A 26199-nucleotide genomic window follows, 5' to 3' on the forward strand; every position below is an offset into this window, starting at 1 on the left:
GATGTTAAAGAAAAAGTTATATATTCAGTTTTTAAATTGTACTATTAAATGTGTAACTTCATGTGTAGTAAATATTCATATTTAATTTTAGCTGCCAGTGTAACATATACTAAAATAAAATGGAACAATTTCTGTGGTTCTATAAAAGAATCTATAAAGGAGTCATAAATAATTATAATAAAACTCTATTGAAATATTTTTATGGGACTAAAAATTGAAAACTTCCTAATAGGGAAATTTTCATAAATGAGACATGAAGTAAGTTAGTCATAGAGACCTCAAACAGTAATATATCCTATGGGAACCCTGAATAAGCAATAACTTCTTAAGATAATCTTATATAATGTGTAAAAATCAAGAGTTTTTGAAAAAGCTCTGCGAAAGGTAGCAGGAGGAAAAAGGATTATTATAATGCTAAAATTCCTCATGAGAGGTTACTGGTTTTGCATGCTTTTAATGTTACCAGAATAAAGATTTTAGATGATCTGAATCTGAAAGTGCTGTAACTATTCCCTATAGAGTAACACAATTGTGGTGGGTAACACAACTCACTCTAGAGACCTAAGGTGTTTCTCTTGTTTTTGAAATAAGAGCTTAGACTAAATGATATTTTGGTGCTCAGAATGCATCTTACCTTCTATGCCAAATTCACCAGCCAATGAATAGTTTATTCAAATTCACATATTTTTCTTTTTTTTTTGAGGCAGTCTTGCTCTGTCACCAGGCTAGAGTGCAGTGGCACGATCTTGGCTCACTGCAGCCTCCGCCTCCCAGGTTCAAGTGATTCTCCTGCCTTGGCCTCCCTAGTAGCTGGGACTACAGGTGTGTGCCACCACGCCAAACTGATTTTTGTATTTTCAGTAGAGATGAGGTTTCACCATGTTGGCCAGGATGGTCTCGATCTCTTACCTCACAATCTGCCCACCTCGCCCTCCCAAAGTGCTGGGATTACAGGCATGAGCCACTGGGCTCAGCCCATATTTTTTAAAACAAATTTTACCTCCCTCTTCCACCTCTTTAACTGGCAAAAAGAATACAGAATTATAACATAAGTGAAGGATACCATAAAACACCCATTTCAAATGAAAGTTCCTTGGATGAATGGAAGTTGTGTCTTTATTGTTTTTATTCTTTTTTAAAAATTAAGTAGTATAATGAGAGCCTTTCTATGGTATGATTGGATGAGTATTAATATGCATGTGAAAAGACCTAGTCCCTTCTCTACTGTTAAGTTGCTATGTTACCTAGGACAAGCAACTTAACTTCTGTGAGCCTCAGTGGCTCAGAGAAAGGACAAGTGCATTAAACGAGTCTCAGAGATGCCTTTCCCACTAGAATCAGGATGAATGAGAAGGTCTTGGTCACGATCAAGAAGACTGTTTACTCATCCTTTGCACTTCTAAGACATGGGGAGATAGTACAGGTGAAAAAGATGTGGTCTGGAGTTAATGATGGGAGAAGTTAAGTTGAAGGGGGGCAGTGCTGTGCCCATTGGCGACTTTCCTTCTACGCACCAGTGTAGATAGCCATACACAAAGCCTCTGATGAGGCTCCCCTGAGGTGGAGAAAACCACAACTAATTCACTTGCCCTGGGTCGGGGTTGTGGTGGTCCAGCCTTCTAATTGAAGGGATTCCTTGTAACTGGTCTTGTTATGCATTCTCAGAGGAGGAACCTCTGAGTTTTAATGAACTCTGGATGTCTATGTTCCAGAACATTGTCTTCTTCACAGTCAAGTGCTGGCGCAGATGTGGAGTACCCGGTAGGCTCAGACACTGGGGCTGCAGTGTGCCAGCTGGATCAGAAGAGGCTCTCTCTGCCATTGTCATATTCTTAAAGTCGGCCTGTGTATTGTTTTTGTCCTTCCAGCTCTTCTTTTAAACTCTAGGCATTCCTTTATAGTTGGCCTAACTAATTTGGTCTTACAAGTAAGCTCCCTGGAGTAGCTTTGACACTGTCCTCTTCTTTTCTGAAACAGAGCCATCACATTGGAGAATCAGCTGGTGATCCTTGCCACCACAACCAGTGACTCCGGGGCATACTACGTGCAGGCCGTGAATGAGAAGAATGGAGAAAACAAGACAAGCCCATTCATTCATTTGAGCATAGCAAGTGAGTTTTGAAATCCCAAATGATAATTCTGAAAGCAATAAAATCTTGCTTTAATTAATAACCACTGTCTGATGGGACATTTTGCAATAAATTTTATCTCTCTAGTGTAGTAATTATGGTTTAATATTGATCCAATGCCAATAGTTTGGAGAGCTTTAGGGCTCCTGCTTTCTTCAAAATGATATGCAGAAAAATGCGAATCCAACTGGTACTTCTGAATGCCAGATCTTATTTGTTTTGGTAATTAAAAAAAAAGTATTTGCTTTTTATACACAGTCAATGCATGTTGTTCCTAACAACAAAAAAACTTTCAATTTAAATGAATTGTATCCATGAACCTAAATCAGGACTAGATTAGGTACAGATTATATTCTTTTAATCTAACAAGAAAATCCTTGAGAAATTCTACATATTAAGTTGTACCAAAATTAGCAGTATTTAAGCATAATCAGTTGATCATTTTTTTCCACCTAATTTAACTGAAAGCCTGATTCTTGAAGAGAATGCACACAAATCATGGGTATTTGTAGATTTTATTTGAGGGGACTTTAGTTTGAGTAAACTTAGTTTTACATGTTTGGCCTTTAAATTCTACCAGCAAGAGTTAATTGCTAAAGACGGGAAAATCACCCAAAGCAGGAACTCTGAACTAAACTAGATTCAGACATCCATATCAGAAGGCTTGTCATCAGATGTTTGCAGCATGAAGCTTCATGGTATGAAATGAAATTGTCATGTGGTTGAGAAAATAGGGTTGAAACTAGTGGCGGATGGTAAATTTCAAAATATTATTATCATTTCATATGAGCGAATTATATTGATTTGTTTGTATAGTAGTGGATTTTATCTTTTTAAAAATCGTCTTGAAGGAATCGTTTCCCCCTGCAAGTGGTTTGAAAAGTATGTGGGGCTAGGCATGGTAGCTCACACCTGTGATCCCAGCAATTTGGGAGGCCAAGGCAGGCAGATTACTTGAGGTCAGAAGTTCGAGACCAGCCTGGCCAACGTGGTGAAGCCCTGTCTCTATAAAAAATGCAAAATTAGCCAGGCATGGTGGTGTGCACCTGTAATCCCAGCTACAGGGGAGGCTGAGGCAGGAGAGTCACTTGAAACCAGGAAGTGGAGGTTGCAGTGAGCTGAGATCGTGGCATTACACTCCAGCCTGGGCAAAAAGAATGAAACTCCATCTCAAAAAAAAAAAAAAAAAGAAAAGAAAAGTATGTGGGATGGAGTGATAGTGTTCGCCTCACATGGCCCTCAAGGGGTACAATTGCCTTAGGCCCAGTAGAATTTCCTGGGCGAATCACTGTAGCAAACTCTGGGTGCAGGCGTCTGTGGGAGTTAACTGAGTGGGCTCTCAGATGCCTGCCTAATTGGTCCCAAGTGGCCACAATGTGCTGTCATCCTGCCTTGAGCTCCTTAATTTGAGGAATTGAATCTTGCTCTCCAGAACGTAGACTTGGAACAGATTTAGGATGAGTAGGGTCTTTGTGATGCCGTGGAGAATGATGCACATGGATTAGGGGTGGGGTTCACAAAACCCAGTGCATGCTGTACTACGATGTAAAGGAGTGTCTGCATTGGGAATTACAGTAGAAATGAGGATGATTTATTAAGATTTTTTCCAAGGGTTATGATAAAGAATGGAAATTGTATTATCAAATAGATTGTTATTATTTTAATGATTCCAAACTTTACAAGTAGAGCCATTTATCTTGTTTAGCAAATATGATTCTGTACTCAATTGTAGTATAACTACCAGGATAATAATGAGTCAAAGGGGGTGAAATTCTGCATCAGAAACAAGGAAGTTGGCCTTCCTCCGTTAGAAGAATTATTCCACAGAAACTGGTTAACATCACAAAGTTATAAAACAGTCCTTACCTAGTACTTGCCTACCTCCCTACTATGTAAGGGCCAGCAGAAAACAAAGTGAGTACAGTGAATTTGCAAACTGCTGTACTAACATAATACCATGGTGTTAGATAATTGGAATATGTAAATTTTTTTCAGTAATTTCAGTTTCTACCCTGACCGAAAAGTATATTGAAAGCTGCTCATAAATATTATAATTAACTGGCTTGCATTTTGTTCCTTTGTATGTATTTTTTAACTTTTCATTGGCACCAGCTAAAAATGTGTAAAAAGTGAGATACAAGGCAGTTGATGATACAGACTTATTTTAAATCTTAGGAGAAAACCTACATTTTGTTCCTTTATGAATTCTTTGCTTTTTATGAGGGCCAGGTAAAATGGGAGAAGAAAGAAGGTTGAGGAAACTGCCCTATTTTAATTCTTAGGAGAACCTTCCTGGTGACATATGGGATTTTGCTAAATGTTAAATGGCAACCAATTATGCCTTTTTTTTTTTTTTTTTTTGCTAAAAGTTTTATTTTGAAAACCTCTAAAAGTCAGAAGTCTTGATTAATCTGCAGAATCCCTCAGAATTGTTTAAATTGTGCTTCTTTCTGGAATGCAGTGAGTGCTCTAAGCAATGAACACTGCAGTTCAGGACCTGGCCACCCTGCTCCTGGTGAGGCTGTGAAGTATTGAAGGATGTGTCTCTTCACCAGATTTATTATGAAATCAGATATTCTCAAGACCTATTGATACTGGGAGTAAGATAGAGTGTGTTCTGCAGATTTAGATATCTTTTTCTTCTGATGTAGGCTTTTGTGGAAACACCACACAAGATTGAGGAAAATTTGCAAAAACTTTCCAGCCAGCGTTTCTGAAAAATCAAAAGATACTACAGCCAATTATCATTTAACGAAGATACATTTTTCCTTGCTCGGGAGAATAAAGCAGGGAACCTTTATGTTGTGAACACCATGGGGATGATCGGGTACTGGTAATTAAATTCCTGGTGGATTGTGCCGTAATTAGTTTAAAATCGGAGTGTCATGCAGCCCCGCCTCTTGTTTGCTGTTGTGGTAATAATCCGTTCCTTCCTTGAGGACAGCACCGTGTTAGAATGCAGCGGCAACCAGGTCTAGCCCTGTCTCAAAACATCTAAATAAGTGATGTGCTGTCACCCAGCTAACAGGAGGAAATCATACATTTTCATCAACAACCTTGTACTTGAGAGTTCAAAAACATCACCCCTTTTCAATTGCTAGATACTGTGGCTACACCTGAAGCTTATGGGAAGCAAAAGATAAAGAGGTTTTAGATTTAAATATTTTTTTTTAAAAAGCATGACTGTTAGAAGTGAGATGCAGTCCCATAATGGTACCGCCTGCAGTTCTGTGCATATTAAGTAGGTGGCATTATTATCGCTCAACATTTCTCCCCTTTTGTGTGGTTAAGAAGATAAATTCCAGCATGTTCTGAATCGATATTCCTGTAGGGAAGGAGAGGATTTCCCTGAACTCTCCACCCCGCTGCCCCAGTGAGAGCTTGCTGCCATCCCAGGGGTGGATCCACTTTGAAGTTTTAATGTGATGTGAAGCCAGCAGATGTTAAGGACATAGGTGGGACTGTTGAAGCGTCCTGCATGAATTTTTCATGGCCGACTCCCACTGCTCAGGTGCACACCAGAAAAAGAAGGGGTTGGGCCTGCCTGAGAGTAGATGTGTCTGTTCTGAGGTCAGACCCGGGCAAGCTTTATGAACCTGTCAACCTATTTTTGGCTTTTGCTTTGAAGATTTTACATTGAGTTAACCTTTGTGGAACAGAACTTCTGAACTGAATTACTATGTGAATAAGAGTTAATGCCATTGTACATACCTTAGACATACCATCAGTTCTGATCCAGCATTCAAAATGTCCAGTGTAATGAGATTCTCTACTAAGGATGGAGCTTGGATTAAAATGAAATGACTGCCTCTCTCCTTCCTGTTTTTTTCACCTCTTTCATTTTAATGTCTCCTCTTCAAACAACATTTGCAGATAGGATATCATTTCAGCTGATCCTCCTTCAGGCTGACAAACCCTTGCTTTTAATTCTGAAGACCACTTAACATTCTTTTGTCCTCTATAATGCTAATTTAACTGCAGACTCATATAGGTTTAGTAGTTGAAAGTGGATTCCTGAGAATCATGTCTATGAACAGTCATTTGAGAGGACTGCCCTGTAAAACATGGCTTTTGTGTGCCCAGGTAAAACTCTCTCCTATTTTCCTTGTACCTTTAACATTAAAGGGAGAGAGGGGAACAGGCAGACGCCTTCCAGATGGCCCCTGACTTGGCTCGGGTTCCTAAAACAATAGGAACTGTTTGAAATATTACTAAAAACCAGTCTGGGGCCTAGCCCCACATCACAAATGAACAATTTAGAACCAAGCATAGTTTTATAGATAGTATGACACTTTACTGCCAGAATTTTTCAGAAACGTAAAGAAGTCTATTTTATAGTCAAGTCATGAGTTTAATCGTTTAGCCATGCGTCGAACCTGCTCTACGGAGTGAAGCGTGAGGCATGCTGGCCTCCGGAGCTGGTGTTGGACAGAACAAAGTCTAGGCCATGGTCCCTAATGCTTTTCCATAAACACACCACAGGAAACAAGCCTTGAGCATTTACCCCTTGCACATGAACACCTAGTTACTTACCAATTCTAAACATTAACCATCAGACACAAGAGAGGAATCAGCAGTGCTAATCATGAAGGTTCCGTTCCGTCTTTACTGGACGTCTCATGGCGCAATATGCACTTTGTGAATGGAAATCCGTATTTTACTTGATTTTCTTGATGCAATCTGGTTTTTTTGAAAAATTCTTATGACATCTGGTTACAGAGAATTGTTTTTTCTTGGCGACGTGGCTTCTACTAACAACACAAGTGTTCCTGCTGCCATTTGTTGCCATCCGATTGTGCTGGTGTTGTGAGTGACTCAGATCCGTGGTTTCTTCCAGAAATGCCTTCGTCTTCATTTGTCCACTTTGTGAGAGTTAGTTTAGATAAAACGAAATACACAAGCACATAAATCCACCTCTCCAGGCAAAGGTGAAACTGTATCCCATGCCTGTGAGGGCATCCTGTCCACTTCTCTGACAATGAGAATTTTCAGACCCTTCCTTGGGATAGCTTGCATACAGAGTGTCACATGGGGCCACCCGATGAACAGACTCAACCTGCATAATAAATAACATTGAAACTTAGTTTCCTTCTTGGGCTTTCAGTGAGAAAACATAAAATACCATGTCCAATATTTCATTTCTGAGCCCCAAATGGATGGATTGGGGAATGAGTTTTAGAAGAGGAATGTAGCTGATGGCTCCCAGCAAGACTTCACTCACCACAACAAAGACCGTCATTCTCTCCTCACCCCACAAGGCAAAACTAGATTGTTTCTATTGTCCACTCATGCCTCCTTTACCATATCCCTATCTCTTCTCATCCCAAGGTGTCCTCTTTTCCCCTGTGTGATTTATTTCAACCTGATTTCACTGTTGTTAAATCTTAGGAAATCTAATCTGTCTTAAATCTTAGGTTAAGCTATGATCATTTGCCCTAAAAGTTTGAACAAATTTGGGGTAGTTCAATATGCCCAGTTTCCCAAAGCAGCAGTCACTGGTCTGAGTATCACTCAGGATACATATAGATTTCCAAGGTGTAGGCAGGCATGTAAAATTTCCAAAGAACCTATTTTCAGTCCTTTCATATTCACATTCTAAAACTGGATCTGAGGATGCCTGAGGTCAAATTTTGCTTTTCACAACTGCTCCTTTCTTTCCGAACGAGATGGAAGGCTCGTGTCTTACTCATCCTGAATCTTTAACATGGGCAATTATCTGAGGGTGTAAATGCCCAGGTGCCAAACAAAGGGAGAATTCTAAATATCAGGGGCAGAATTGAGAAAGTGAAAGACTCTGATAATTGGGAAATAAATAATTTTATAAATCAGGTGTTTTCAATCTTTTGCTTTCTACAAAATGAGGTGGGACCTACGTGCATTGTCAGCTGACACTTCATTACAAATAACTTGATCATTGCTAACTGTAACACAGTCTACTTGTTCTCAGGATGGGAAGAGATTTCTAGCCCCTTTGCAGGTGCGGGGCCATGTGAGTGGAATAAAGTGTCACTTTCAGGCCACATGTGAGAGCCTGAAAGAGCCTCCCCTGTGGGGACAACCATGGCCAGGCCACATATTGAGCCACAAGATGGAAGCTGTCTGGATATTTGAATCAGTACGGGGGAAGAATAGCCCGGGAGGGCCACCCAAGCAGAATTGGACTAGTTATGAGTAAGAAACAAACCTTTGTATGATAAGCACTGAGATTTCAGCATTTATTTGTTATTAGAACAAACCATGTCTGTCCTAACTAATAAATTACGACGACGGGGCGCATTGGCTTATGCCTGTAATCCCAGCACTTTGGGAGGCCAAGGTGGGCGGATCACCTGAGGTCAGGAGTTTGAGACCAGCCTGACCAATAAGGAAACTCCATCTCTACTAAAAATACAAAAATTAGCTGGGTGTGCTGGTGGGCTCCTGTAATCCTAGCTACTCAAGAGGCTGAGGCAGGAAAATCAATTGAACCTGGGAGGTGAAGGCTGCAGTGAGCCGAGATCACTCCACTGCACTCCAGCCCAGGCGACGGAGCAAGACTCTCTCCAAAAAAAATAATAATAATAAATAAATAAATTACTATATGACTTTTGGCATATAACTTAGAAGGAATTTAAAGAATTGAGAGATATTCTGTAACAAAATTTCTTCCATTTTCGTCTGTTGCTTTATATGAACAAAATTTTATCTATGAAAAAGAAAAGATTAAAATTAAACTTTATTCCTCATGTCATTGAGAGATGCATTTCTAGTTTTTTAAAATATAAAACCTATTCATCAAAATTTGTAATACTTTAAAAAATTAATTGAATGTCGATAATAATTGTAACAATAACTCAGTCCAAGAGAAGATTTGTTTTGGTTTGGTTTGCCCTCGAGTCATATGGTTAAAAACATTTTTTTAAGAAATTTTTGTTCTTTTTTTTTTTTTTTTTGACACAAGGACTCTGTCACATGGACTGGAGTACAGTACTGAGATCATGGCTCACTGCAGCCTCAAACTCCTGGGCTCAAGCAGTCCTGCTGCCTCAGCCTTTTGAGTAGCTGGGACTACAGGCATGAACCGCCATACCTGGCTAATTTTTTAATTTCTTTTTTTTGTAGAGACAGTCTGGCTATGTAACCCATGCTGGTCTCAAACTTCTGGCCTCAAATAATCCTCCCCCCTTGGTCTCCCAAACCACTGGGATTACAGGTGTGAGCTACTGAACTCCACCAAGATTGAAATTTATACACATATTTTTTTCAGAGGCTATGATATGGTAATTAATACAGTTCTTTGAATCATGTGTTTTTTAAATGGGTGATGCTGTGTATCAGATCTTTAGACCTGCTTATCAAATATTTAGATTCCTTTGAATACATATAGATGAGCTGCAGTAATTTTATTAAAATATACTGAAATAGTAAAACATTAAAATATACCAGAAATTGTATTCTTTTCAGTCCTTCAAATTTATGATGAAAAAATTGTAGATGTCAACTTAAAATGTAAGAAAGATGCACAGTTTTACAGAATTGTTTTAGGTGATCTAGGAACAACAACTGTTTGAAGCTATATGCAGATGTGATAATAAATTATAAACGAGAGTACTGTTGATGACCCTCCAAGGGCACACAGAGAGGAGAAGGCCCTAACATGTCTTGAGACCTGACAGATATTGTCACGTATATTTTCCTTCTTAGATTCCACGACAGCCCTGTGGGTTAACAATCAACGCTGTTTCAAAGCTGAGGACACTGAGGCTCTGAGAGGTTAGGTTATTGACCCAGATCACAAAAACAGTCAATGAGAGGTTTGAGGATTCAAGCCAAAGTTTATTTGTCCCCCTCCCAAAACCCTTGTTTCTCCTATGAAAGCAGAACAGCATATACCATGGAGGCTGAGTGTGCTCTTGGGGTCAAAATGTGTCCAAGAGAGAAGCCCAAGGAGAAGGCAAAACTTGGGGGGAGGTGGCCATCCAGCAGGGAGTCTCTCTGCGAAGAGCTGTGTGTGTGCAGACCTCAGAGGAGCTTGGTTTTGTTTTAAAAAAGGAGGTCTTCTGATATCAAAACCACTCCTGATAAACATTCATTCCATAGAACAGCAGTGTGCTGTGGCTCAGCAGCTTTGAGGCTGGCACCCTTTTGCAACCCCAGTGAGGCACGTTTGGGCGGGCGGCGAACACAGGTTTGGCTCAAGGGTGCAGTGGGAGATGCGCTGGAGTCAGTGCTTACTAAGGGAGCATCAGAACAATAAGTCACAATTTCTGATAACAAAGTGGTGGTTTTGTTATCAGTAATGCATTAGACAGCACATCGGATATAAAGTAAGACATGATCTGTCCCAGTGGATTTATAAGACTGATGTGCGTGATTACACTCCCTAATTCCCAGATACAGACCTCGAACTGTTGCGGCAGATTTTGCACAGTGAGTAAACTTCACCCAGGGAGTAAGGCAAGCACTTGGAGAATTAATTCACCAAGCAGAACTGACCAGTTGGATTCAGCAGAGGGACCATGAGTATTCATTTACTTCTCCCAATTATGCTGCGATTATTGAAAGACACAAATTATTCAGTAGTGATTTGCCTAATCAGATTTTTTACAAACTCCTCCACATAGCCCAGTGTTAGTAACTCCTCCAGTCTACCTTCCCTTCTGTCCCCTTGTTAAATGTCTCAATTTAAATTATTATATTCAGATATTTAAGCATAAGAGTTCTTTAATTTTAGCAGTTTGGGGGCTAGAACTTAAAGTAACTGTAATTTTGTTTTGTTTTTGGAGACAGGATCTTGCTCTGTCACCCAGGCTGGAGTGCAGTGGCACAATCATAGCTCACTACAGTCTCAACCTCCTGGGCTCAAGCGATCCTCCCACCCCAGCCTCCTGAGTAGCTGGGACTACTGGTGTACACCACCACACTTGGCTAATTTTTAAAAAGTTTTTGTGGAGACAAGATCTGCCCATTTTTGCCCACACTGGTCTTGAACTCTGGGGCTCAAGTGGTCCTCCTGTCTCGGCCTCCCAAAGTGCTGGGATTACAAGAGTGAGCCACTGCACCTGGCCTAAAATTTTTACCTTTGATTTTGGAACCTAATTTCTTAGACTTAGCCAACAGCCAATACCTGAATTCAGTTTATAGGGAATTGAAGATAATTTCATTGTAGAATCATATTATGTAAACATAGCATTTCAGAGTATGTAATATATTGAGAGTGACCCAAGATTATAACTATGCATTTTCTTTCTAGCTCTGATCACTCTAGATGTTATAGTCATTGAAGCACTTTGTCTGCTCTCCTTGTCTCTGTAATTGATATGAAAGATAAGGAATTTTTGGAGGGCACAAACAAGGGGGATGGAAAATTGAATTTTTCCTGCAATCATTTTACAATCTCTGACATACATCCATTACACAGCTTGTCTGGAGAAATCCTAAGCAAAGTAATGGTTACTGGCCGAGATGAGACCACATGGAACAAGTTGCTAGTTGTAAATGTAGTTTTCTTAGAAAAACTGTGTTTACTCAGTAGTTGAATACAGTGATGATTCTGGTGAATTCCCTGAGGTTCAGTTTTTAGTTACTTTCTAGACTAAATGGTTCTACTTGTACCTTCCCAGTATGATTTTTCCTTTTACGAATGAGCTCAGTATTCTGAAGCTGCTAATTAAGAAACACCTGTTTAATTTCCCTTCCTTCAGAATTCTTAAGGTTTTCAAAATCCAGATTGTGTGAGTTGCTGGGCTAAATTGTCTTTTCATATCTCCTCTTTCAGAAAAATGAAAATGTATTATTTTCTGAGTCAAAGGGAACATCTAGAGTGGAACCAACCTCTTCAATCATAACATGGTGTTTCTGCTGAGTGTAGGCCTAATATCCTATGGTTTAACTTCAGTTTCCAACTTTAAGGACAGAAAGATGTGATTTGGTCCAAAGCATAATGAAGGCTTATTGTAGTAATAGTAACAACAGCTGTTCATTGGATGTCTGCTATATGCCCTGTATGTAAATATTGTATCTCATTAAAAATAATTAATCACCTGGGCATGTTGACTCATGCCCAGTGCTTTGGGACGCTGAGGCAGGAGCATTGCTTGAGCCCAGGAGTTCAAGACCAGTCTGGGCAACACAGGGAGACTCTGTCTTTAACAACAACAAGAAAAAAAAAACCTGCCAGGTGTGGTAGTTGCATACCTGTGGTCCTAGCTGCTCAGAAGGGTGAGGTAGGAGGATCACTTGAGCCAGGGAGGTCAAGGCTGCAGTGAGCTGAGATCGCACCACTGTACTCCAGCCTGGGCAACCGAGCAAGACCCTGTCTCTTAAAATAATAATATAATAATCATAATCACCATTTAATCACGGTTTTTAATAAACAAGAGGCCATAAGGTCAGTATTATCCCCTTTTTGCAAATGAGGTAACAAATCAAAGCAACAAGTTACTTTCACTAATCTTATGCAGTTGATTACCTGGGTTAGTTTTGAACCCAGGTTTGTCTTTTCCCCAAAGAGACTTTCACCATTTTACTTTTTGAGATGATTTATATTGAAGAACTGTTTTTGATTTTTAAAATCATGTTGTAATTTCTTAATCTGGCTGCTGCTGTAGTGAATGCAGCCTAACAATTGGTCACCTTTTGATAACAGTTCAACTCCACCTTTACCACTTAGTCATAATGTTTTATTACTGTTAATCGTAAACGATGTACTTTTGGCTCTTATAGAAGGCAATTACAGCAGGTAATTAAAATTGTAGATCTTTACAATGTGTTTGAGAATATTAAATCAAGCCCATAGAAAATCAGGTAAAGTATCTGTTAAAGTGAAAGGCCACTTAACAATGCTGAAGACCATTAGCAAATCCAGAGTGCTATATTCCCTGCTTTTCCAAGAACACTTTGTATCTGAGATGTAAAGAAATGGAATTTATATCAGAAATAATAGGAACCAGAAATTTATCTGGAGATTTAGATTCTTTCTGTGTGTTCTAATTAGTGAGTTCTTAGCAATAGTCTCTCTCTGTGATTCTTTGTTATTTCAGGTAATTATTCTGCCTACACCCCTTTACCTTTTATGATCTTGAGGAATACCCTCTTTAGCACAAAGTTAGTTACTTCAAATCTAGTATACCTCTATGTTTGGCTGAGAGGGTCTTAGGAAAGTATAAGAAAGCCTGTGACCTCTGCTTGTCAGTGTAAACTGTTATTTTGCCCAGGAATAACTAGCAAGTGTAGCTTTTTGAAGTGGATACCAAAGATATTATTTTATGTAGTTTTAGAGCATCATAGAAATGTGAGCTGGGAATTCCCTAGTTCACCTTAATATTAGGCCTGCATGACCATCTGGGAAGTGTGAAGGCTGTAACGGTTTTGTGATTTTTCTAGGGAGCAAGATACAAATGTCAAAACTGGAAGTGCAGAACTCTAGAGAAGCTCTTGAAAGAATGAAGGCTTTTCCATTTTATTTCCCAACTTGAACTTAAAGAGTAGGAGTCAGAGCTGACATAAGTCGGTAATGGCGAACATCTGGCTGGCCCCGTGCGGTTGTTTGCTGTTTCACTGATGATGTATTTTGTTGAGGTGTGTCCCATCTGACATTAAAGGCCATGTCTGGTATTAAATGCCCTTCTCTTTCTCCAACAGGATGTCACTCTGTGGTTCTATTAATTCAGACAGGGTTGAATTTCACAAAGGCTTGCTTCCATTTGGGAAAGTTTCAGCACAAGTGTACTCCAGAATTCAAACTTCTTCCTTTCTAATCCTTACAACGTTGGGAAGCATCCTCATTAGTCAGAATGACATAGGAATAGAAACCACATGCATAGGTTGCCCTTTGGTGATTTGTTCATTTCTGAAAGCTTAAGGAGTTTCATACTTCGTTAGGCTACTCAAGAAAACTTCACTTCTCTTGAACTGAGAAAATGGCACAGGCAAAATTGGTACCATCATATTTGAAAATGTATGAAGCAAATAGGCAGTATTCTGAGCCTTTTGTTTCTTTGTTCATTTTACTTATGATGTTTGTAAAAACCATGACAGCATGTTCTTGATGAAAATCTAGGAAGTAGTTCTACTTGAACCCTAGCCTGGCATTAGATTACCTGGATCCTATCCACCTCTTCAGTTTGCACTTGAAGGATGGATATTAAGCCACGTTGCCCCCACTGCCCTCCATTCTGATTGGCTAACGACCCTGCCATGTTACTACATATTTTGAATATTGTCTCAACCTGGAAGGATACTGAGGGATGAATAAAACAGTAAACTTACTATCATAGAGGGAAACAGCTGGCCTACTGGCATCAGCCTACACCATTTTCAGTGTCTATATAGAAGAACCAAGGGAAGGGTTGAAATATGATTTTCTTTGGCTTTTAGAGTCTCTGTCTCACTTCTGTCCCTAAGCGTATGATTCTCCCCCACTCCCTGCCCTTTAAACACTCAGACTATAGTTCTGCTATTCCACTTAGAAAATGCTGAGCGTCTGATACTTTTCAGGAATTACGCTTGATGCCGAGGAAACTTGGTGAATACGACATGTGGTTCCTGCCTTCCCTGAGCTCACTTTTGCCAGAAGAGGCTGGCACCCCAAAAAATGACAGGAACACAGTGTGTTAAATGCCAGACGAAAGGGAGTTATGTAGAAGAAGCTCCCGAAGCACAGGCAAAGGAACAATGAATTCTGCCTCTGATGCTGGAACAGCTTTGTTAGCAGAACTCTGAAAATCTTTTCTTTCACTTATGGAGGGGTACACCAGCAGTGAGATGATTAGGAAAAGGGGCTTAGAGTAGAACAGCACTGTCTGTGACTGGGAACTGCCATAACCACCGTCCTTTCATTTGCTCCCTTGTTATAAATATCAGTGTCCCCCAGGAAAACTGCATTTAATACAACCCCATTCCAAGAGAGTCCTCAGTGATAATTGTTTTTCATCTCCCACTAGAACGTAAGTTCCACGAGGATAGGGATTTTTGCTTATTTCCACAAGCCACAGGAAGAGTGCATGATGAGTAATAAGGGCTCAGTAAATACTTGTCCAGTGAGTGCATGAAAGCCTGTGAAGTGAGGCCTTTTTACCCTCCCTTTCCTGGTCTCCTCTCCGTCCCTGGCATCTGAGGATGCTGCTCACCGGCTTGTTCTTCCTATAACTCCTTTTCTTTTGGTGTTTATTGCTCCTTTTGGCTCTCCTCATCCCAAGATGTGAGGATTCTACAGCCTTTAGTCCTCTGGTACAATGTTTTCCTTTGTCTTTCTGCCTCTCCTTTTTCTCCTTGAAGATCGCACTCACTCTTGAGACTTCACATATCACAGTTGATCAAATGTTATCTCCAGGCCTGAATGCCAGCCCGGGCATTCAATCTTTGGTAAGTAGAAAGTAGGACAAGTGACTTGAAGGGCACTCTGACTCTAAAATTCTGATATCTTCTGATGTTTGAACTTCTTTGTCTGACTTAGTAAGGTGCCCAAAGATGGAAGGCATGTCCACATGCATTTCCTCAATTATTGACTCATGTTTCTTCTGTTTTATGACTGCATTTGACCTGCTGGTTGCGGGCGTCCCTCTTTGTCTCAGTCTTACTCATCAAATTAATTATGCTGCTTCTGGATACAGTGGCTAAACCTTGCCCTGTTGAACCTAGTATCAGGGACACTGTGCCATGAGATGGGATTTACTATGTTGCTGGACACTTTCACTTGGAAATTAAATTAACCTGCCTCCATATACTTTCTATCCCAAAGCTATTTTTTCTCCTAAGTTCCCTAGGAAGTCCTCTCACCCCCCTTCTGTGTTTTCAGCTCTTACCTATCCTGAACTCTTAGCATAAGTCCCGGCTTCTGGAAGAATATTCATTTCTCTGTCCATCTGTCCATTCAGAAATGCATTCATTAATTCACTGACTCAAGATGTATTTACTGACTGTTCACTAAGCATCATAGGCATTGAGGATATCATGATTGAAGCAGACTGGTTTCTACTCTCAGAGCTTTTGTTGGTGGAAGTAAAAGACAAACAAGCAATTTCAATATGGTTTGGGATGTTATGTTCTAAGTCAGGGAATAGTAATTTTCCCGCACATCCTGAGTTTCTACCACTTACATTTTCAAAACTTTGCCTGTTTTAAAAATAGGGTTGATAAAGACAAAGTAAGGTCAAGACACGCAAGATTGTAGGCTGAAGAAATGCTTCCTTGGAAAGACTTCACAATAGTTCTTATTTATATGAGTATTGGTATAGGCTTATATAGAGAAAATATGGCAGATTTCTCAGAGATGGACTGTGTTATAAATAGAACAAATCAGTCAAATTACAGCTTTTGAGCCACAGGCCTCATTAGTCTCATGAGCAGGGCCCTTTGTGGGCAAACTGACTGAGCCACGTGGAATAACCCTCATGTTCATGTTTTGCAAGCTCAACATGTCAAACTGTAGTGTTAAAAATGAGTTGCTTTACAAATGAGCTATAAATATTCTGCATCTCCAAGCCATTCGATATGCAATTGTGAAAACTGATATCCTGATAACTTATGTATAAGTCACTTATATAACTTATACACATATACATAACTTCAGTGTACGAGTGAGTAAAAAGTACTGCATTAGTCAGCTTGGGTCTCCGTACAAGATACCCACTCATTAATTCATTGATTCAAGATGTATTTACTGAGTGTTCACTAAGCATCATAGGCATTGAGGATATCATGATTGAGGCAGACTGGTTTCTACTGTCAGAGCTTTGGTTGGTGGAAACAAAAGACAAAGAAGCAGTTTCAATATGGTTTGGGATGCTCTAAGTCAGGGAACATGTAGAAGCAACAGGCTAAGATTCAGAAACATTTCTCTCCAAATGGGAAGTTTTCTAACACAAACATCCAACTTAAGAACAAAGAGGCAACCTCTCATCCAAAAACATCTGCCCCTCACGTTGCTTTCAATATGCAATACCTTAAAATTCCACAATGGGTATTTTCCCAAAACAAAAATAGAGCCCTCCACAGGAGAACTCAAGTCTCTTCCTCAGGAGACTGGGTGACTTAAACAATAGACATTCATTTTCTCACAGTTCTGAAAACTGGAAGTCCAAGATGAAACCAGCTTTGCCAGCCAGTTTGGTGTCTCGTTGGGGCCTCCCTTCCTGGCTCTTACAGAGCCACCTTTCCACTGGTCCTCACATGGCCTCTCTGGGCGTTGGGGGTGCAGGAAGGGAGGCGAGCTTTAGAGAGCTGGGGTGTCTCTTCTGCTTCTTATAAGGACCCCTGTTCTGTTGGGTTAGAGATACCGTATGATCTCATTTAACGTGAGTCACTTCCTTAAGGGCCCTGTCTCCAAATACAGTCACATTACAGGTTAGGGCTTCAACATAGTAATTTTTTTACAGCTCAGTCCATAACAACTACACATTTCTTTTTCCTATTGCGTTTTCTTTCCTAAGGTACAATATTTCTCTAGATCAGAAGTCCCGACTAGACATTTGTGGCCTGGATTTGCTCCTTGTGTTTTATTTAGCCCACACAATATCTTAAAAATACATCAGCCAATATTTAACAGCTGGGAGAACATTTTCCAGCTTCTCTTAAAATATCTGGCCATGCTAGGACCCCTTTCCCCAGTTTAAACAGTCTGTGCATTCTCCCAACGAAGAGACTGGAGTTTTCCTGTGGAGGGCTCTATTCTTTGTTTTGGGAAAATACTCACTGTGGAATTTTCAGGTATTGCATATTGAAAGGAACTCTAGGGGCAGATGTTTTTGGATGAGAGGTTGCCTCTTCATTCTTGAGGTAAGTTGGGTGTTGTGTTAGAAAACTTCCCATTTGGAGAGAAATGTTTCTGAAACTTGGCCTGTTGCTTCTACATTAGCTGGCTCTGGAAGCATTTGAGGTATGACCCATGTTCCAATAGGAGTTTCTGTGATGATGGAAATGTTCTCTATTTTTACATGGAGCTATTGAATACTTGAAATTTTACTCTTGTGACTGAGGAGGTGAATTTATAATTTAACTTAAACTATTTTTAATTTTAGTAACCTCATGTAGCTGGACGCTACTGTATTGAGCAGGACAGTTTTATAAAAATGCATAGCATTTTGCATAAAGAAGGGATTCCCAGTCAAACTGCCCACACGACCCATCATTGAGCTTTATTTGATCCTGGAGTGATCAAACAGTGGTAAGAGCTTGTCCTGACCAGGAAGACTTGGACTCCCAGGTCCCCTTGAGGGCCCTTGCACATATGAGCAGGATACCTCCCTGTATTTTGTATACTGAAGATCTGTGGCTGGGGAGCCCTGTGTGCTGGGAGACACTCCCTTAGCAAGTATAGCCGCTTAGTCATTTGCCGGACCGTTACATTGCACGCATTCATGGTCTATAGTAGTCTGTATTAATGGGACCCCAAAAAGGTGGTTGGTACATAGCCTGCATGGCTGTACGCAGCAATCCTGATTAATTCATCAGTTATTACAGGATATCTCTTGTGCAGCAAGCCCAGTGCCAGGCATGGAAGTTAGGGAAGTCAAGGGTGAGATGGTCATCTAAATGGGTGACGAAAGTTAAAGTACCTGAGCCATGGTTGAGAGAAGCACAGCTTGCTCAGGAAAACCCAACATGGGGCACCCAGACACATCAGTGGGAATTGGAAGGTTTCCCCTGAGAGACGATGTTTTACCGAGACCTAAAGGTTGAGTAAGAGGCAGTCAGCTGAGGCTTTGGGAAGAGGTCATCCTGGCAAAGGGGACCACACGGTTGGAGTCAGCAGGCGCCTCTCTGTTCACAGACTTGCAGCTCACCTGCTGCTGTAGATAGGAACAAAGCCCTGCCTGGCAGAGGGCGCAAACAGAACTGTCTATGACCAGCCTCTGGAAGTTCAAGGTTCCACATAAACACTGATGGTCTGGTCCGGTGTTGCCAGCCCCCGTGCCTGAACACAGCGATCTGAGGGAGCTGATGGGATGCTGCTCTCGACTGAGGCGTCACCTCACCTGCTCAGGTCTCAGCAGTTCCAAGCTGTGTCCCTCACCAGGAGACCAGGCAGTGGGTGTTGATCAAAATGTTCACACTCCTGTCTTTCTTGTAGTAGAGAAATCTTTTAATATAACCAAGTGTCTATCAAAAACAGGGAAATATGAGTTAGACAATGAAGGAGGAGAGTGTCTCTGACTGCCCCATCAAGTTATTGATGTCACCTATCTGCTTGGGCCCTGAAGGCATTAGTTTGGGCAGAGGCATGTCCTGTCTGCTCCGTACTAATAGTTGGTGTTAATCTAGAGCAGGGATCTTCACGTCAGGGCTCAGCGACTCCAGGGGATATTCAGCGGTGGATGGTTCTCAGGGAATCCACATCCACCATTTCCATGTGTACTCTTTCCCCAGATGGATCTGCCTGAGAACGCGCCTGGGGTCTTCCCTCTCAGCTCTCCTTTCACACTTGCTTTTCTCCCTCCTTCCAAAGGAAAGGCATTCCTCCCAGCAAACCCTCCTCTTCCTTGTTGCATTGCTCTGGCCTGTAGAACCCTTTGCTTTCCAGACACAGGAGAATTTCAAACATTAGGGTCAGTATTGAGAAAGTGGATGGCTTTAATAAGTGGGTAAGAAATCCCCTTGCAAGCCAGAGAGCTTACAATTCTTGGTTTTCAACAGAATTGAAGGTGAACCCAATCAAGTTGTCAGCCAATAGATCATTAAAAATAATGTTTGATGATAAATCACTGAGTGACTATGGGCATAACAGAATGCTGTCAAGGAATTGGGTGAAATTGTTAAAACTCCTTCCTTCCCATCTGTTTATTTATGAAAGTAAGTTTTCTCCGTGCATACATTTATAAAAACAAAAAAAAAGAAATAAAATTGGTGCTGAACACTTTTTCAATTTACCTAGAAGTAATATCCATCCCTGAATATATGAACTAATTAAAAAAAGAACATTCCCATTTATCTCATTAAGAGGTATATTTCCAGTAAATTTTACTTTTCTTATCCAATAATTATTTGTCAAAATGTATAATATGTGATAGTTTGATTAATTGTTAATAGCAATTATGATGGATAATCAAACCAGTTTTTTTAACATTTAGTTTTAGAGTCACAGGAAATTTTAAAAATTATTGTAATATCTATCCTTTTGGTATAAAGAAGTGTAGTACAGTGATAAAGCTTTCAAGCTTAATATATATTACATTAAATAAAACTGTATGAACTGAAGGAGAAGAAGGAATGACATAAAATTTGCAATTGTTAAAAAGGAGATTTTTAAATGGTCGTTGGTAGGTATCAAATCACAGTGGTCTCTGGGTCCCTCCATATAATAGAAAAGAGTGACCTAAAATTTTACAGTACACTAGAAATTAAAACACTTAAATGTAAACTTAAAATATGTGAGAGGGACATCGTTTTTCAAAATTTTTATGGGGTACCTGGGCAAAAATATTTGAAGGCCATGTTCAGTGAAAGTGGTAATAAGAGGCATATGTGTAGTTTAAAACTGAAAGTTGAAACAAAGGGGAGGAGCGGAAGAGGAGGGGGAGAAGAGAACGTGTTGGGCCAATATATTTAACAATGATCATCCAGAAATAGGAAAAGACAAAACAAAAATCTTTTAAATATCTAACACTGTTTTTTCTAACGCTGCATGCCCATGAAAATCACCTGGGCTGGGTCAGGGCTTTGTTTTAGTCCTCAAGTGATTTTAGTATACAGCCAGGGTTGTGAATTATCGGACTAAACTCACAGAGTGGTCCTTGGGCTAGTACTATCAGCATCATCCTGGGAGCTTGTTAGAAATGCAGAATTTGGGGCTCCATCCCAGCCCTCCTGAATCAAATCCTGCATCTTAACAAGATATTTAGGTGATTCATATGCACATGAAAGTTTTTAAAAAAACAAGATTTCTAACAAGCTCCCAGGTGATGCTGATAGTGCGGTTCACGGACGACTCTGGTCACGGACTACGCTGGGTAGCAGAGTTCTCTTCTGCTACTCAGAAGGTTTATGGCAGAGCTACTCTCAGTATGGTCCGAGAATCGCAAGCCTCGCCTGACTTGGAATCACGTTAGACATGAAAAGTCTTAGGACCCATGCCAGACCCAGGGATCAGGACCTCTGGGAGTGGGGTCCAGGAATCTGTGTTTTATCAAGCTCTCCCTCACTAAAATTTGAGAAGGACCGCCCTAGAGAGAATCCACATCAACTTCAGATGGCTCTGAGCCTCCAGTTAATTTAGGGAGTGGCTGGGGATGTATTATTACCAAGAGGCCCCGCTTCATGAGAGAGCTGCTGCTGAAACCCTCATCACAGCTTCACTTGTCTCCAGCATCCAAGCCCAGGGATGCCCGTTTTGCAGTGGGTCCCGAATGCGTGACCAGTTGTACACAGGAGTGAGCTGACGGTGCCTCGCCTCTTTCCTCATGCCACATGCAGGTACAGCCCTTGGGCACTGCACCTACCCATGTATCAGGTGATCCAGAAGGCTGTTAGTCTTGAGGGGGGCCGAGACCCAGAGAGGGCTGTCCGGTGGATCCAAGGGCAACTTTGCAGCTGTTTGCATTGTTTGATCCAGCAGAACGGATGGTGCTGGAGGCATCCTTTGAATAATGATTCTGTGTGAGTCGGTGCAAGCCCCGTTGGAGAGTTGCAGCTCAGGGCCCAGGAGTTCTGGAGCAAAACCATTTGCTTGGCAGCACAGAACTGTGTATTATTTGAGAAGGACTAATATCTTGCCCTAATGAGTTTCTGGGCCCCAATAGACACTGAGCACCAAGTGGCTAGAACCAGAACTGCCCATCTTAGGCCAAGTATTATCAGATTATTTTTTTCTCTTTTTCTTTTTTGAAACGGAGTTTTGCTCTGTCACCCAGGCTAGAGTGCAGTGGCGCGATCTCGGCTCACTGCAACCTTCGCCTCCTGGGTTCAAGCGATTCTTCTCAGCCTCCCAAGTAGCTGGGATTACAGGTGCCCGCCACCATGCCTGGCTAATTTTTGTATTCTTAGTAGAGATGGGGTTTCACTATGTTGGTCAGGCTGGTCTTGAACTCCTGACCACAGGTGATCTGCCTGCCTCGGCCTCCCAAAGTGCTGGAATTGCAGGAGTGAGCCACTGCACCAGGTATTATCAGATTCTCCAAGTCATAAGGATGGCCAGATGCAAGACCAACCCATTGGGTGGTGGAAATAAAGAAGCAAATTACATGACAGGTGGCCTCAGACTACTCCCATGTCACCCACCTCTTTAGTACTGACACCTCTCCTCCACCTCCATGGCTGTAGCCTCAGGGGTAAGGGATCCTTTCAACCAACTGGCAGAAAACTAAAAACTTGGGACTAACTCACAGACGGGTCAGAATGACATGTTGGTGGCAGCTAAAAATGTGGTTGTTCAATACTGTCCTTCCCAGGGCTGGCCTGAATCACAGGGGTAATGGAAGTCCCTTCAGTGGGCAGAGCTGTGAGCAATACTTGCACCACCATCCCCACTGGCCCAGTTGTGGAGTTATCCTTCCTCTCCTCAGACCTTAAGCTCTGCTGTGTTAGAGTCCTGCATCCCGGGAGATGATGCCTCCACTGGAGAATACCCAAGGGTGCCCTGGACCAACAGTCAAGTCACTGTACTGGCCTGGGTACTGGGTCACTGTGCTGGCATGGGTAGTGGATCACTGTATTGGCATGGGTACTGGGTCACTGTACTGGCATGAGTAGTGGATCACTGAGCTGGCATGAGTACTGGGTACCTCTACCAGCATGGGTAATGGATCACTGTACTGGCATGGAGAGTGGGTCACTATGCTGGCATGGGTACTGGGTCACTGTACTGGCATGGGTAGTGGATCACTGTGCTGGCATGGGTAGTGGATGACTGCTGGCATGGGTACTGGGCCACTGTACTGGCATGGGTAGTGGATCACTATATTGGCGTGGGTACTGGGTCACTGTACTGGCATGAGTAGTGGACCACTGAGCTGGCATGAATACTGGGTCACTGTGCTGGCATGGGTAGTGGATCACTGTGCTGGCATGGGTGTGGATCACTGTGCTGGCATGGGTACTGGGTCACTGCTGGCATGGGTGGTGGATCACCGTGCTGGCATGGGTACTGGGTCACTGCTGGCATGGGTGGTGGATCACTGTGCTGGCATGGGTGGTGGATCACTGTGCTGGCATGGGTACTGGGCCACTGTGGCATGGGTGGTGGATCACTGTGCTGGCATGGGTACTGGGTCACTGTGCTGGCATGGGTGGTGGATCACTGTGCTGGCATGGGTACTGGGTCACTGTGCTGGCATGGGTACTGGGTCACTGTGCTGGCATGGGTGGTGGATCACTGTGCTGGCATGGGTACTGGGTCACTGTGCTGGCATGGGTGGTGGATCACTGTGCTGGCATGGGTGGTGGATCTGGCATGGTGGCACTGCTGGCATGGGTGGTGGTACTGGGTCACTGTGCTGGCATGGGTACTGGGTCACTGCTGGCATGGGTGGTGGATCACTGTGCTGGCATGGGTACTGGGCCACTGCTGGCATGGGTGGTGGATCACTGTGCTGGCATGGGTACTGGGTCACTGTGCTGGCATGGGTGGTGGATCACTGTGCTGGCATGGGTACTGGGTCACTGTGCTGGCATGGGTACTGGGCCACTGTACTGGCATGGTGAATTGGTGCCAGTGACCACAAGGTGCCTGGGTTGCTGCTATGCAGTGGAGCAGGAGAAATCTGTCTGGAACCCAGGTGACTCGCCAGGTGTCCCATGGTGCTTCCACCCTGGTATACTGTCAGTGGACAGTTGTGATGAACAATGGTGAGTCCACTAAACACTTCCAGAAGGGTCTGGGGTACCATGACACCAGCACCCTAGACCAGTTAAAATGTTGGCTAAGAGTGGGAGGGTTGTACTCCTTTTCTCCCTCACTTCTGCTTCACTGGAATTCTGCTTCCTGATAACGCTGAACCCAGGCTAGGGCAGAGCTGTCTGAATCTGTATAGCAAAGAGAAAACAGTGTCCCCACAGAGTCAAGACATTTACTATGACATCTGTGGCTCCAGCGTTCACCACAATGGTCTCTTTGGGAAAGGATTCCCAGAAGAACATGTATCGGCCAAGGAGAAGGTGGCTCAATGAACATTCTCATTTGGCGAAAGTGCATTGAACAACTGCCTAACCCCCGTCAGTCAGTCTGGACTTACAAAAACACAGGTCTAATAAACAGCCTGTGGCCGCTTAGCATTAGAGGAGTGTCAGCGGCTCAGGGCAGCATAGCTCTTTCTCGGGGCCCTGATTTATGGAACCCTGGGCTTTGCTGAACTCACAGGCATGGACACCAATCTTAAGCTGTAGCATGAAGCCTGGTGGTAACTCAAAAGGGAAAACAAGAACCACTTTCCTCAACTTTTTATAAACTTATATTAGCTTCAGAATTCTGCATAACATAGACTCACATGGCTTTGTCTATGTGAGTGGGATTTGAAGCCAAGTTGAATCTCCTGGCTTCAGATTCTCTATTTTGTAACCGCAGATGGGATATGACTTATTAACTTTGTTGCTAGCTATTTGAAAAAGGAGCTCTTATTATGGAAAAGAAATTGTTAACATTCCTATCACCTGCAAAATAGGACTTGACTCTTTCTTCCTCAAATTAACTAAAGTCAACCTGTTTTCAATTGGTGATATTCCTTCCTTAGTTTTAATTCATTTTTCAGCACACCTGATTTTTTAATTCATTATGCTTTTGATGGAAATTAATTAGCTTCTTTTAGATCTAAAACAATATTATTGTGGGCACTCAGACATTGTTACACAAAAGGGCCTTATTATGAAGCTGGTCTCAGGATGAAAGCCTGGGTCTGTTTCAGAGGAAACTCGCCTGACGATGAAGCTGTCGGGATGCTGAGGCTTTTTGGCTGCCTGGTTCTGAGCCTCAGTTTTCCCATCTGTGAAATGAGGAGCTCGAGCCAGATGAACTCTAAACTTTTGTTTGATGAGCACAACAAAATGAAAATCTTATAAAATAGATATGTGAAAATGTGATATGAAGGTTTACGGCAATATTATGTTGCTCATTTTCTTAGCCCAATAGAGAATGACAATTAATATCCTACAACCTTGCAGAAATTCTATTTATTTATTTATTTATTTATTTATTTATTTATGAGACAGAGTCTTGCCCTGTTGCCCAGGCTGAAGTGCAGTGGCATGATCTCTGCTCACTGCAACCTCCACCTCCCGGGTTCAAGCGATTCTCCTGCCTCAGCTTCTTGAGTAGCTGGGATTACAGGTGCCCACCACCGTGCCCAGCTGATTTTTGTATTTTTAGTTAAGGCGGAATTTCACCACATTGGCCAAACTAGTCTTGGGCTCCTGACCTCAGGTGATCTGCCCACCTCAGCCTCCAAAATGCTGGGATTACAGGCTATGAGCCACCGCGCCTGGCCCAATTTAATATTTTAGACCATATTGCCAATTATTTAAAGGAGAAGGGTGAGTTTGTATTTCTCTAGTTAGGGTTAGGTAAGGGCCTAGAGAAAACGGGAATTGCTCGCACAGGTGAGGAGGAGCATATTCCATCAGACCCACCCTAAACTGAATTACTAAGACTCAGGACCCTTGATGTGCTAAGCTGGACGGGCCTTGGGTGTGCTAGCCTGGCTCCCAGGGAACCGTCGAGCTGGGCACCCATACTTGGCTGATCTGCCCCAGATGGACAACTGCCTGTAATTTAACGTCTTTTGCAACAGGGAACTATGAAACTGAATTTTACTACACCAAAGAAAAACCCACTTCCCTAACTATAATTTCAACAAGGAGGAGTTTAGAGAGAAAAATCCCATTTAAAAAGTGCCACTTAATGTAATACAGACAGCAGCTCTCCAGCCCGAGTGCCATACAGAGAACCTTGCTATTTGCCCAAGGCCTTGGAGACAGAAGTCAGACCTGTGAGCCTCTCGTGCTGCTGATTCAGTCTGATTAAACAAGAGCCCTAATTTTTATCCAGTGTGCAGTTTGGTATTCACAATCCTTTATGAGTAGAACCTCCTGAATTAATCAAATGACCAAATAAAATTTTTTTCAAGAAAAGAGCTTATCACATCATACTTTATTAGCTAGGCTGTAT

General features: G+C 42.0%; 1 protein-coding gene across 1 annotated transcript in view; it reads left to right on the forward strand.

Annotated features, from left to right (window-relative positions):
- SDK1 (sidekick cell adhesion molecule 1) overlaps positions 1–26199 on the forward strand; it is a 965381-nt gene that overhangs the window by 525290 nt on the left and 413892 nt on the right. The window contains exon 5 of the mRNA XM_030795976.1: positions 1978–2111. Within this exon, the coding sequence (XP_030651836.1) occupies positions 1978–2111 (134 nt within the window). The remainder of the gene's footprint in view (positions 1–1977; positions 2112–26199) is intronic.

Source organism: Nomascus leucogenys, chromosome 17 (genome assembly GCF_006542625.1).
Source record: "Nomascus leucogenys isolate Asia chromosome 17, Asia_NLE_v1, whole genome shotgun sequence".
NCBI classification, from domain to species: domain Eukaryota; kingdom Metazoa; phylum Chordata; class Mammalia; order Primates; family Hylobatidae; genus Nomascus; species Nomascus leucogenys.